We start from the raw sequence: 14,364 nt of genomic DNA on the forward strand, positions 1-14,364 counted from the left end.
AAGACATTAGATTTTAAATCAATACTACTAATAATAATGATAATAGGAATTATTAGGTTTTTGCCAACTGTGGACCAGCACTGTCCTACTTTCTCTACTTATATGTCAGCATCATAATTACATTCAAGGTAGATATTTGTTCCACTGTATAGATGATGAAAATACAATCTAGAAAATTTGACTAAGAACTCATATCCTATAAGTAGAGACTCTATAACCTTAGATTCTGGTTTGACAGTTGGAGGTCTGTCTGATCCAAAAATAAATAAAAGATGGACTCAAGTTTAAGCACATAGATATGTAAAGTCTTAACCTCTAGAGGAAGATTTTCTTTTCTCTAGAAAAGAGAGTTTGTACTGTTAAAATTATTAAGAGCCCTAAATAATATTCACATTTCCATTATTTTCTATTGCATAGTTTCTTTCATTTCACCTTAACCTTGACTTGTGGTGCTAACTGATAGGAAAGCATCATGATGGGAAAGCACTTCCATATTGTAGGTGTGAGAGTTCAGTTCTAGAAGAGCAATGGGAGCATTGAATGGACTGGTCGACTGTGGGAGATGGATCAAGGGTAGTAAAGATTGGGCTCATGTTTATTCTAATCCTGATTCTGAATTGATTCAGTGTCTAGGAAGCTGGGTGTTACTAAAGGTTTCTTTCCTTAATGTCTTTGTCCCTAGAGCCTCCAACTAACTATACAGGAGGTGAGTATCTCATATATTGTATTGTTTTCTTATTATAATATTCTCTCCCTCACTTTTTGATAGGTATCACAAACACTTAGAAAATGCCAAAAAGATTGGAATTAAAAAAGCTATTTCAGCAAACATTTCCATGGGCATTGCCTTCCTGTTAATATATGCTTCATATGCACTAGCCTTCTGGTATGGATCCACTCTAGTTATATCAAAAGAATATACTATTGGAAATGCAATGACGGTAAGTACATTTTCTGATATTTGTGAAAAATCTGAAAGAAATTATCCACCTTTTTATGTCCCTCAGTTTTGAATGATAAAGCATCACTATATAGGCTTTTTTATGATGAGCTTTTGCCCTGTTGTATGGGTAGAACTGGCTATCTAGAATATAAAAGGCATAATTCTATATGAGCACAAGAAAATAGCATACAGCTAGATAAACATACTTACAAATAAATAGAAGAGATTAATATGAATTATGACTACCACCATTCTGCTGTTGAATATCATTATTTATGTAATACAAAAAGTGTTATCAGAAATACAAGATGAAAGTTATTTGAGTTTGATTTTTTTTTTTCAAAATGATTAGAAATTCTTATGGTCTAATAATATATAACAAATGATAATTTTGGCTTGTATAATAATACTTGCTATGTATACCTTCCAAATTTTCTTCTATATATTCAGTTTTTCTTTCAAAAGTAAGCATATATATGTATATATATATATATATATTTCTTTGTAAACTTTTTTTTATAGTCTCATTTTCTGACCATCAATCAGCAATAATCAGAACAACATTATAACCATCAGGATAGAAATCTTTTTAAAACCTGCACTTCCCTATCTTTCTAGACAGTATATTGAACATAACTTGTTTCTTTATTATGAGTTATGGCCATTTTGAGAATGTTCTTTTTTTTTGTCAGGGTTATCCCTGGGATTTGATGCCTGCAGAACAACTCCATCACTCCTGGTGGCTTTTTTGGTGGGATGTGAAGGGATGGAGATGAGAGGCAAAGAGAGGAAGAGATACCTGTAATCTTGTTTCAGTGCTGCTGAAGCTCCCTCCTCAAACCGTCCCTCCCCACTTCCCCACCTCATCCCATAGGCAGAGAGGGAGCTTGAGCCTGGTACTTGCACATGGTAATGTGTGCTCTCAACCGGGTGAGCCACTGCTTAGGCCCTGATTGAACTTTTGTAATTGCTGGATTTTTTTCACATTTGGTCTCTGTGGTTGTCAGTTTTGCTATTAAAGTTTTCATTTGCGGTTGACATTTTATGAGTAAACGACATTGTTTTCTGTTTTGTTTTTGTTTTTATTAGAGCACTGCTCAGCTCTGGTTTATGGTGGGGGGGGAGAGGATTGAACCTGGGATTTCAGAGCCTCAGGCATGAGAGTCTCTTTGCATAACCATTATACTACCTACCCTACCCCCCCAACAAACGAAACAATTCAGCCCACCTTTCACCTTTTGTGATGAGTTTGTCTTCTCTGACTCAGTTTCCTTATGCATAGCAAATAGACAGTGACATCTCTCCAGTAGAATGTAGTCATACTAGATGTCAGGAACTTTGTTGAAGGGCAAGAGCTCTGGTGTTAATTTTATAGCATCTATTTTGGCAGAGGCATTTTTGTTTTTACTTATTCTTAACTGTATGGTAGATGATGGGTGAATATTTGAGGTTTAGGTACGTAAAGTATTATTGTTACTATTGTCTGAGTAACAATAATATTGTATGAATATCGACTCAGAAAATTCTGCATACTCAGAGAGAAAGGGGTAATTTCTCTTAATTCAGTTTAGTTTTGTTAAAATATGTATTCCTGAAGATACATTCTTGGCTTATAGATATCCATTTACTTTCCTAATGAAAAGTGCATTCATGGACATGTCTTAAGTTGTGTGTGTTTTAGCAAAAAATAGCTGTGAAGAGGAATTACTAGCCAGTAGCCACAGGTGTGATTTAGTGTTTTATAACCTGTATTTGTTTTTACCAGAGCACTGCTCAACTCTGGCTAATGCTTTATAATAATCTGAATTGTTGCTCTTTATACTAAGAATTTGTATTTTTATTTCTTTTAACTTCACTTTATAATTAGTGATTTAATAGTGGCTTACAAAATTACAAGTCTTCAGGAGTATAGTTTCATATATGTGGATGTATATGTGTGTGTAAGTCACTGTTCTCACCACCGAAGTTCTCTACTACCCTATCACCATTTTTAAAGAAAATTTCATGTAGCCCAAATCAACCATACTTCAGTGTGAATACCCTGTGGGATTTCATGCATAGGGGAAATTATGTAGATCTGAGTAAGAATATAAATATGAAACATTTCTTTCCTGGGCCATTATCTTCGGAATCAAAGAAATAGTTTTGAGAATCAGTTCAGAAGAAAAATATAGTTTGTCAAGTTAAACATAAAAATATTTTTGGATAAATATTATGGTTGAAGACACCCATTCATTCAATGAGATACTCTTAAGCTAATAAAATTTACCAGGATTCCTTTAAATGGAGAGATCGAAGCTCAGTCTATAGTGTATGCTTAAAGTAAATAATATTTTAGATAATAATGAAAACCCAAGTGAGCCTCATAACTTTTCTTTCTATTATTTTGCTAAGGTCTTTTTTTCAATCTTGATTGGAGCTTTCAGCACTGGACAGGCTGCTCCGTGTATTGATGCATTTGCCAATGCAAGAGGAGCAGCATATGCGATATTTGATATTATTGATAATGTGAGTCTCTTATTATTTTAAAGTCAGTTTTTGGGGACTTGAAAATTAAATCTGACTCTAGGTTAAATGTCACTTGAAAGTTAATCATATGAAATTTATAAACTCTTCACAGTTGCTAATGAAACAAAACATCTCATTATAGTGAAATTTACAAACTCTTCACAGTAATTAATAAAACAAAACACCTCATTATAGCTTGAAAAGTTTATTCTTAATATAGTAACACTGATCTCACTTTGAAAAAAACACATCAGCATTACTGTGTTACTTTGAGAGTTAGAACAAAATTGTTTGATTTCTTGATTTCTCCTTTTCTCTTTCAATCTGTAGCCAGATCGAGAACATTATGATTTCCATATAGAAGTGGGTGGAAAAATTATTGGTGGTACTAAAATTGGCAGTACATCTTGTTGTGGATTAATACTGCCAAAAAACCTAAAAGGAGTATTACATGTTTGATAAGATTTTGAATCAGCTATGTTGAATAAGTTCACTGACTGCAGTAGAAATAAATGAATTCTGAAATATTAAAGCATGCCAGTGCATTTCAATGAATAGGATGCAAAGTATATAATTGAAATTTGATCATTTACTCTAAGCAGTTCCTCCTGTTTCATTGTTCTAGCTTATGACAATATTGCTCAGATATTGAATATTAATAATGGAATTGTTCTTAAATAACAATGGCCAGAAGTAATTTTTTTAATAAATTAAGTCTTCTCAACTTAATTTATTAAACTTGTTGTTTAGGAATAAATAATTATTTTTTACTAACTGCAAAGCTACCTGGCTATATCAGCCATAGTGGATATATATATATATATATATTTGAGTAACAGGTATGTCAGATCATATAGAAAATTTATAAGGATATGTCAGAACTTAAAGTGAAATATTACATATAAAGTAACATATCCACTGTGTACTTTTTAGGAAAAGTCTGGTTTTTGAGGAGTATTTTCTTTTTTTTTTTCAATATTTTATTTATTTATTCCCTTTTGTTGCCCTTGTTGTTTTATTGTTGTAGTTATTATTGTTGTTGTCGTTGTTGGATAGGACAGAGAGAAATGGAGAGAGGAGGGGAAGACAGAGAGGAGGAGAGAAAGATAGACACCTGCAGACCTGCTTCACCGCTTGTGAAGCGACTCCCCTGCAGGTGGGGAGCCGGGGTTCGAACCGGGATCCTTATGCTGGTCCTTGTGCTTTGCGCCACCTGCGCTTAACCCGCTGCGCTACAGCCCGACTCCCAGGAGTATTTTCTTTTTTTTAATTTTTTAATATATTTTTTTCCCTTTTGTTGCCCTTGTTGTTTTTTTTTATTGTTGTGGTTATTATTGATGTCATATTTGTTGGATAGGACAGAGAGAAATGGAGAGAGGCAGGGAAGGCAGAGAGGGGGAGAGAAAGATAGACACCTGCAGACCTGCTTCACTGCCTGTGAAGCAACTCCCCTGCAGGTGGGGAGCTGGGGGCTTGAACAGGGATCCTTATGCCGGTCCTTGAGCTTTGTGCCAGGTATGCTTAATTCTCTGCACTACTGCCTGACTCCTGAAGAGTATATTCTTAAACACACACACACACACACACACACACACACACACACACACACATTTTAACTACAAGGGAGACTGTGTCATTTCAGTTCTTATGAATTTGATTAATCATATTCCTAAAAAAATGCAATTGCTTGTTCTATAATGGGATAGTCATTGAATTTTGTTTTGTTTAGAATCCTAAGATTGACAGTTCTTCAGAAAGAGGACACAAACCAGACAGCATCAAAGGGAATTTGGAGTTCAGTGATGTTCATTTTTCCTATCCTGCTAGAACCAATGTCAAGGTACTGTAAGTAATATGGAAATTCCTAACTCAACTTGTTTAATCATCTTAGAGAATCTAAAGTCTCTTTATTTGTGCTTTTCTTCTTTGGCGGTTATATTATCTTATCTGATTTTTTCCCCTCAAAATTAAAAGTGAGTTTCTCCCTGTGTAGAGCTCTGTTGTGAAGGGTATTTCTTTTTTTTTTCTTCTCATTTTTACTCACAGATCTTGAAGGGACTTAACCTGAAGGTTCAGAGTGGGCAGACAGTGGCTCTGGTTGGGAACAGTGGATGTGGGAAAAGCACAACGGTCCAGCTGATGCAGAGGCTCTATGACCCTGATGAGGGTACGGTAAGTGGGAATAACTAAGTTCTCCAAAATGGGAAGCTGGGTGCCAATTAGCTCTTTGAAAATTGGTTGTTTTTTTTTTATCACAAATTTGCATGTGAATGCAGTATTGTTATAGTGCTACAGAATTGCAGTACATGTGAATAATACATTCACACCCTTGGCATGGCTTTTAAAATATATACAAGATGATGAAAGTGAGAGAAGCGAAACAAGTTTCTCTGAACTAAGGTGGTTTCTTTTTTTTGGCTTGTTACTTTTGTTTTTTACAACCCACCAAATCACTAGAACACATTATTCATCTAAATCAGAGAGGAGTATTTCAATAAATTATAGGTTTAGTTAAAATTATTCCATTTAGTTTCCAGGAGTTAATTCACCTGGTAAAGCATACAATTTGCCATGTTTGAGGATCTGGGCTCAAACTTCTCACATCACCAGGGAATACCAGGCATGGTACCAGAAAATGTTTCATGAATGGTGGAGTAATGCTGTGTCTCTCCTCTCTCTATTTAAAATTAAAAATAAAAAAAATGACATAAGAATCCCGGTTCTAGCCCCCAGTTCCCCACCTGCAGGGAGGTTGCTTCTCAAGTGGTAAAGCAGGTCTGCAGGTGTCTATCTTTCTCGTCCCCTCTCTGTCTTCCCTTCCTCTCATGATTTCGCTCTGTCCTATCCAACAACAACAGCAATAGCAATAACAACAACAGGGGCAACGAAAATGGGAAAAATGGCCTCCAGAAGCAGTGGATTCATAGTACAGGCACCGAACTCCAGCGATAACCCTGGAGGCAAAAAAAAAGAATCTGTTGGAGGCGGTGGAATCACACAGGCACAAAGTTTCAGCACTATATATATATATATGCACATGTATATATACACATCTATATGTAAATGTATATAGATGTTATATAATTCATCTATATGCATATATCTTTATTCTATATAGCAGTTGTTGACAGTTTTGTAATTAAAGTCACAAAAAATACATAATACAATTAAATCCATCAAAGACAGCTGAATTTTCTAAATGTTGAAGTATATGAAGGGTAAAGTACAATAGTCTCTCAAGTTTCTAATGACATGGCAGACAGTAACATCCTAGTGTTATATATTGCCTTTTTAAAATATTATTAAAAGGACTAGAGAGATAGTTCAGCAACAGTACACCATGCTAACATGTGTGAAGCCTAAGAAGCTCCCAGGTTCAATTTCCTGGTACTGCTATACAGTAGATAAATATTTTAAGACAGGAGAGATAGTATGGTGAGTAATAGTGTAACGATACTCAGGTTAAATCCCCACCTTACCATATGCCAGAACTGAACAATGCCCTAGCCTGCCCCTCCCCTCTTTCTCTGTCTAGTTTTCTCTCTGTCTTGCTCTCTCATGAAAATAAATAAATATTTAAAAATAATAATAACATTTTTGTTTTACATTCAAAATAACAGAAATTATAATCACAGAAAAATTGCCCAAAGGGAACTCACCTATGTCCAGATGTACTAATTGTGATTATCTGCTTGCTTTATTGCCCTCTCCGCCTCATTTCAATTGTATATGTAATGTGATACACATACATTTCCCCCTGAACCTTTAAGAGAAAATTAGAGACACCAGGACCTTGACACTTACATACTCCTAAGAAGTCTCTTAACCATCGTCAATATTGGCAAATTTAACTTTAATATACTAACCCACAGTTTACATTAAAATTTCTCCAAGTGTATCAATTTTAGAGCATCAAGTTTATCATCTGTTAAAATGTATTATAATTCAATAACTACAAAAAAATTGCAGGAAAAAAATAAGATTGCAAGCACCAAAGAAAAACAAGATATAAGATAGAACAGTGATTTTAGGAATTAACACAAAATTTTATAGTATACATGGATTGTTTGTTAAATTAAAGAATGTAAATGAATATCCTGTAATTGTTGAGAAGCATAGACTCATAACCATTTACTAAAATAAACTATTGGTTCAAGCAGAACCATTTTTTTTTTTTTTTTTAGCCCATGGGTATGGGATATTGCTTTCATGTTCTTGGACAGAAGAGTCAACATTATTTAAGTAATTATATGACCTAAAGCAATATAGGAATCTAACAAATGAAATAAATAAAACATACAAAAGCTTTTAGACTATTTAGAAAGGACAGTAAAAAGTGGGTAAAAAAGTGGAGTGTATATTTGCATAACAAAGGACAGATTTTTACTACTAGTGGTGAAGTTATTATTGCAAATACACATTTATTTTCAGAAATGCATACTTGAAACATGATACTGTAATGCAATGTTACTTCAGTAAAGAAGGTTTTAAAATAGAATATCAAAATTACTTAGAAGCATGAAGAAGTACTCAGACATTTCAGTGATCAAGGAAAATGAAATTTTAAAACTGCCTTTCAAAATAAAATAGAAAATTTCAGTGAACTATAAATATAAACAATAACAGAAAGATATTATGTTACTAATATATGAGCAAAAATAAGCCAGTGAGACTACACTAAACTGAAAAGCTTCTGCACAGCAAATGGAACTATCATGAAAACAGAAAGACATTTTACAGAAGAGAGAGAGACCTTTACATATAGTACATCAGATAAAGGACTAGTGACCAAAATATATAAAGAGCTCAGAAAACTCAGCAAAAACAAAAACAACAAAAAGACCCCATTAGAAATGGGGAGAAGACATGGCAGAATCTTCACCAAACAATGAGATCCAGAGGATCAACAGTTAGCCTTCAGAGCTACTTTGTTTGCTGGGGAGACAGCATAATGGTTATGCAAAGAGACATAATTCCTGAGGCTCCAAGGCCCCAAGTTCATTCCCCAGCACCACCATGAGCAAAAGCTGAGCAGTGCTCTGACCTCCCTTTCCTCTCTCTGTATCTTTCATTCAAAAAATGGGGGGAGGGGCGCAGGTGGTGGCACACCTGGTTAAGTGCATAAATTATAATACACAAGGACCCAAGTTCAAGAGCCTGGTCTCTGCCTGTAGGGGGAAAGCTTCACAAGTGGTGAAGCAGTGTTGCAGGTGCCTCTCTGTCTCATCCTACCCTCTTGATTTCTGGCTGTTTCTATCCAATAAATAAAGATAATTTTCAAAAAATAAAAAAGAACTAAGAGGGCCAACAGACATATGAAAAAAAATGCTCAGTCACTGATTATCAGAGATGCAAATAGAGACAACAATGAGATACCACTTTACACCTGTGAGAAAGTCATACTTTAGATAAAGACAGAAACAAACAGCATTGGAGATGATTTGTGGGAGGAAAGGAACCTTTCTACACTGCTGGTAACAATGCAGATTGGTCCAACCATTTGAGGAAAATAGCCTGGAGTTTTCTTAAAACACTAGAAATGAACCTACCCTATGGCCCAGCAATTTATTTCTCTGGGAGAGAAATAATAGCACCTATCCAAGGAGATCTGTGTACACCTGTGTTTATAGTAGCACAATTATAATAGCCCAAATTTGGAAGCAACCCAGATGCGCAATAATAGATGAGTGATTACCAAGGTTGTGGTAGATGTGCATAATGAAATACCACTTAACTGTAAGAAATGATAAAATCATCTCCTTTGTCTCATCTTGGGTAGAACTTGAAGGAATCATGAAAACTGAGATAAGAGAGTTGGTGCTTTTTTAAAAAATCAGACACTTAAAAGTGCTTAATGGAAATATTTCCTTCTTTCAGATTAACATTGATGGACTGGATATCAGAACCTTTAATGTAAGGTATTTGAGGGAAATTATTGGAGTCGTGAGTCAAGAGCCAGTGCTATTTTCTACCACAATAGCTGAGAATATTCGTTATGGCCGTGGAAATGTAACCATGGATGAGATAGAGAAAGCTGTAAAGGAAGCCAATGCTTATGATTTTATCATGAAATTACCACAGGTAAAATCTCTGTTAGTGCAGATATTATCAAAGATAGGATTTCACTTAAGACAACTGAATTCTTTCTTGAGATGTTGTGTTAGTAATATTGAGATCCATGTTGTTCAATTTTGCTAGTTAAATTTATTGAATTATTCAATTGGAGACTTTAGGAGTTCACAACTGGTTCATGAATCATACACATTTAAAAAAATGTATTTATTATTATCTAGAGACAGAAATTGAGAGGGGTGGGGGAGTTAGAGAGGGAAAGAAAGAGACAGAGAGACACCGGGCCCCTACTTCACCACTCATGAAGCCTTCTCCCTGCAGGTAAAGACCAGGGGCTTGAACCTGAGTTCTTGTGCCCTGTAATGTGTGTACTTAACCAGGTGTGCCACCGCCTGGCCCTGAATCATACAAAATTTTATAGTTTGTATCAGTAGTTCTTTAAAACTCAGTATTTGTTAAATTTATGACTCATGATTTTCAAAATGAACCCCATGTTGTCATTGTGCATTATAGAGGTCTCTATTTAAATACTTCAAAAACTCCTCCATGTCCTCTGTTATAGAAATTCGACACCCTGGTTGGGGAAAGAGGGGCTCAGCTGAGTGGGGGACAGAAACAGAGAATTGCTATAGCTCGAGCTCTCATTCGCAACCCCAAGATCCTTCTGCTGGATGAGGCCACATCAGCCTTGGACACTGAAAGTGAAGCTGAGGTCCAGGCGGCTCTGGATAAGGTCAGTAGACCCTAAAGACTGAAGAACCAATAAATTGAAAGTTAGTCAAAATCAAGTATTTTGCTAGTGTACATTAAGAAACAGAGCAAGGAAAGCTCTCTTTTTAGAACTTTATATGTTTTTCTTTTCTTTAACTCACATTGCTAAGAAAGGTAGAAAGTTCATTCATTTAGTGACTTGTTTTGACAGAGGTACAGTGAAACTCATGCAAACCGACAGAATGAGACATTAGATTTGTTGTTTTACTGTTGACTGTAACACATTAATACCCCCCCACCCCCAATAAAGAAAAAAAGAAGAAGACATATGGGAGGATGGTCAAGCAGGCTACAGTACCGCTCAGCTCTGGTTTATGGTGGTAGTAGTGATGACTGAACCTTGGCCCTCAGAACCTCAGGCATAATATTCATTTGCATAACCATTGTGCTATCTCCCCAGTCCCTGTAGGCTATTTCTTTCTTTTCTTCTTTTTTTCTTTTTTCACTGATTCCATTTTGATTTACAAAATTACATGTCAACAGGGGTATAATTCCACATCATTCCCACCACCAGAGCTCCGAATCCCAAGTCCCTCCATTGCAAACCACTGTGGTTCTCCCAAGGTTGCAGACATGGGTTAACTGTTATTTCTACAACTCTCTGTCTACATTTGTACATAATTGCCCCCCTCCCCCATCTTCAGGTCTAGTCCTCTCTTATCCTCCAAGCCACACATAAACCTATTAATACATCCAAGTATCTCTCCCCTTTTTTTGTTCTCTTTCTGGGATGTGATAGAGCTGGAGCTCAGAGCCCTCTTATCCCCTTCCCCTGATCACTTCTCGCCCCCACTGGGAGTGTGCATCAAAGTTGTTTTGGGAGTACAGAAAGTAGGAGTTCTAGTTTCTGTAATTGCTTCTCCATTGAATTTGGGCATTGACAGGTCTATTTAACCCCCACACCTCCATCCTGTTTCTATCTTTCCCTAGTGGAGTAGGGCTCTGGAGAGGTGAGGTTCCAGGACACACTAGTGAGGTCATCTGCCCAGAGAAGTCAGGGTGGAATCATGGTAGCATCTGCAACTTGGTGTCTGGAAGGTGGCAGGACATAAAGTGAGACAAAATGGTTAATGAACAGGAACCAAAAAGTAGGAACAGAGCAGATAGGGATCTTAGGGTAGAAGAAAACTCAGAAGTCTATTTTAGACATGTTTCTAGAGGCCCAGTATAGTAGTTTTTGCTTGACTTTGATAACTAGTATGAAATTGGTTAAAAACATTGTCTGAGAAAATGGTGTCAGAGTAGAGAAAGGGCCTAGAAAGTTGGAGTAGGCCAGAGAGTAGCTCCCATTCTTGAAAATATTCTATGGATAAAATTAAATATTTGCCTTCATCCACTTGATCCAGGGCCTTTATATTTATATTATTTATATTTATTTATTATTTGTCACCACAGCCTATGTAACCTCTAAGTCCCTACTGGTCTGAGCTTGCAGCTCATGGTTACAGATAGGAACAGTGCAGGCTGCACTCATTTCAGAATCAATCTTTCTGGAGTGGCAGGGCAGGAAAACCCAGCCTCCAGACACTGGAGCAATCCCTACCATCGATGTTCTATGGTGAGTGCAGGGTCCTGAGAGGTGTAGGCTATTTCTTTAATAAACAGTTTAACACACTAATTGTGTTAAAATGTACAATGAAAAGTTTACTTCTACACCTTTTTCATCTGAAAAGCAGTTAAAAACAACCTATCTTGTTGGTGGTAGCAACATTCTTATTTACAAAGGCTTCAAGTTGTTTGTGTAAGCTTTATAAATAACACATTTTAGGAATCCTGAGCTCATGTGCTGACTCACATACTTCTAAATCTCTCACTAATATCTTTATTCATGCAAAGCTTTACAGGAAAAAAGGAAAACTTATCTTGGACCCTTTCAGGATCTGTGGTGGTATCAGCTGTAACAAAGCTAAAAGCCCTAGTCAAATGACATCAAGTAAATGGATATAAAATATAGAAACATCATAAATATATGTTATTTATTTGTATGGTTGATATCCTGTTGTACTACTTTTGAAGTATTTGACAAATCATTCATGATTAAACAACCAAACAAACTAGTCTTCTACAGTTTACCTAAAACATTTTGATTGTATCTGCTTTATTAGTACTTGCATTGATTTGATTGAGACCAACAAAGGCAGTATAACATAGTAAGGGATCAGGTGAAGAGACATCAAGAAATACAGGCAACATCCCAGAGATTCCAAGACTAGGAGAAATAAGTACTTTACATAGAATGGGAAATGTTCCTCGTAGTCTTAGAAATAGTTTATAATGGCAGTAGTTATTATTATAACCAAGTTAGTTGGGGCTTATTTTTCTTTGAAAATCTAGTAGTTAGCTTCTCCTCTGGACATGGTGTTGGCAGGTTGATCCATACTTCCAGCATGTTTCTATCTTTCCCTAGTGGGGCAGGCCACTGGGGAATTGGGGTTCCAGGACACATTTGTGAGACTATCTATCCAGTCAGGTTGGCATTATGGTAGCATCTGCAACTTGCTGGCTAAGAAGCATTAAGATATAAAGCAGAGCAAATTGTTTAATAATCAGGAATCTAAAGATAAGACTATAGCAGATGAGATTTAGGGTCTCCATTTTGGAAAAAGTTAATAGGTCTATTTTAGGTATATTCCAAGGGGCCCATGACTTTACTAATTTTTGCCTGAGCCTGTCAACTAACATGCAGGTATGCTAAAGGTGTTGTCTGGGGAGATGGTGTCAGAGTTGTAAATAGGACTAGAAAGCTGGATCAGGGAAGAGAGCAGCTCCCAAATATAGGAAAAGTATATAAATATTGTTAACTATAAACCCCATTGATTTGAGCTGGGGCCCATATTCAGCAAAGGAGTATATGTAACCTCTGCATCCCTGCTAGGACATTTATTTGCCATTGTCTTTTCATCACTGTGTATCTGCGGGGAAAAAATTTTGTGTGTATGTATGTGTCAATGTTTTACTCTGGCCTAAATGTCTTGGTCAAGCATGATAGCTGCTAGTTTGTTAATTCACAAATACATACTTTATTTCTCCTGCACAGCATTTATTCACTTGTAAGCTTATTCCAGTTCCTTTGTTTTGATCTATTAACACAGTATCAGGTCAAGGAAATTACATAACTGTTTACACAATGTACTCTCATGCAATACTAGAGCTCCAAGGTTCAACTCTTGACTCCACCATAAACTATAGCTGAGCAGTGCTCTGCTCAAAAGAATTTTAAAAAGTGCAAAAAAGCATAGTATCAACTGTTATTATCATAATGATAACACAGCCACTGCTAATAATTTACTCATCACTGTTAGAATCACGAATATAATTAGATTGATTGAATTATTTCTTATATGCCATAATCATATGTGAATCAGGTTGTAGCAAATATTTATGAATGCTTCTTTGGAACCCACATATAATAAATGAAAGTCTTGCATGGTTTCTAATAGAGCTATGTTTGTTTGTTTGCTTGCTTATTTATTTTCCCTTTTGTTGCCCTTGTTGTTTTTTATTGTTGTAGTTATTGTTGTTGTTAATGATGTCGTCGTTGTTGAATAGGGCAGAGAGAAATGGAGAGAGGAGGGGAAGACAGAGAGGGGGAGAGAAAGATAGACATCTGCAGACCTGCTTCACCTCCTGTGAAGCGACTTCCCTGCAGGTGGGAAGCCGGGTGCTCAAACAGGGATCCATATGCAGGTCCTTGTGCATTGCACCACGTGCTTAACCCGATGTGCGCGCCTGACTCCCTAGATACCTTTCTTTTTTATGGTCTAATATTTTGGTATTTATTTAAAGCAAACAGAATTGAATCATCTGGTTATGTTGGACCACACTAATGTTTCCAAATGGATGTACAATCAACTCAATCGCATTTATTGTATAATATACCTTTGCTTTACATACTTATTATATGCCAATTCTTAAACTCTTTATTGTCTGTTTCTGGACTTTTAATCTTTTTCTGTTGATCAAATTGCCTACTGATTTGGTGAGCCTCTTCTGGATCTTACTATTTTAGATGCATAGGGTTTTTCTTGTGCCTTAATATCTGATAGAGAAGGCAAAGAGACTGACATGGT

The 14,364-nt window shown here is 36.1% G+C and overlaps 1 protein-coding gene across 4 annotated transcripts in view; it reads left to right on the top strand.

The window, feature by feature from the left end:
* ABCB4 (ATP binding cassette subfamily B member 4) overlaps positions 1-14,364 on the top strand; it is a 97,351-nt gene that overhangs the window by 27,677 nt on the left and 55,310 nt on the right. For all 4 annotated transcript variants that reach the window (XM_060196293.1, XM_060196294.1, XM_060196295.1 and 1 more), the window contains 6 exons: positions 770-941; positions 3,338-3,451; positions 5,181-5,291; positions 5,498-5,623; positions 9,329-9,532; positions 10,086-10,256. In XM_060196293.1, the coding sequence (XP_060052276.1) occupies positions 770-941; positions 3,338-3,451; positions 5,181-5,291; positions 5,498-5,623; positions 9,329-9,532; positions 10,086-10,256 (898 nt within the window). The remainder of the gene's footprint in view (positions 1-769; positions 942-3,337; positions 3,452-5,180; positions 5,292-5,497; positions 5,624-9,328; positions 9,533-10,085; positions 10,257-14,364) is intronic.

This window comes from Erinaceus europaeus, chromosome 8 (assembly GCF_950295315.1).
Source record: "Erinaceus europaeus chromosome 8, mEriEur2.1, whole genome shotgun sequence".
NCBI lineage: Eukaryota > Metazoa > Chordata > Mammalia > Eulipotyphla > Erinaceidae > Erinaceus > Erinaceus europaeus.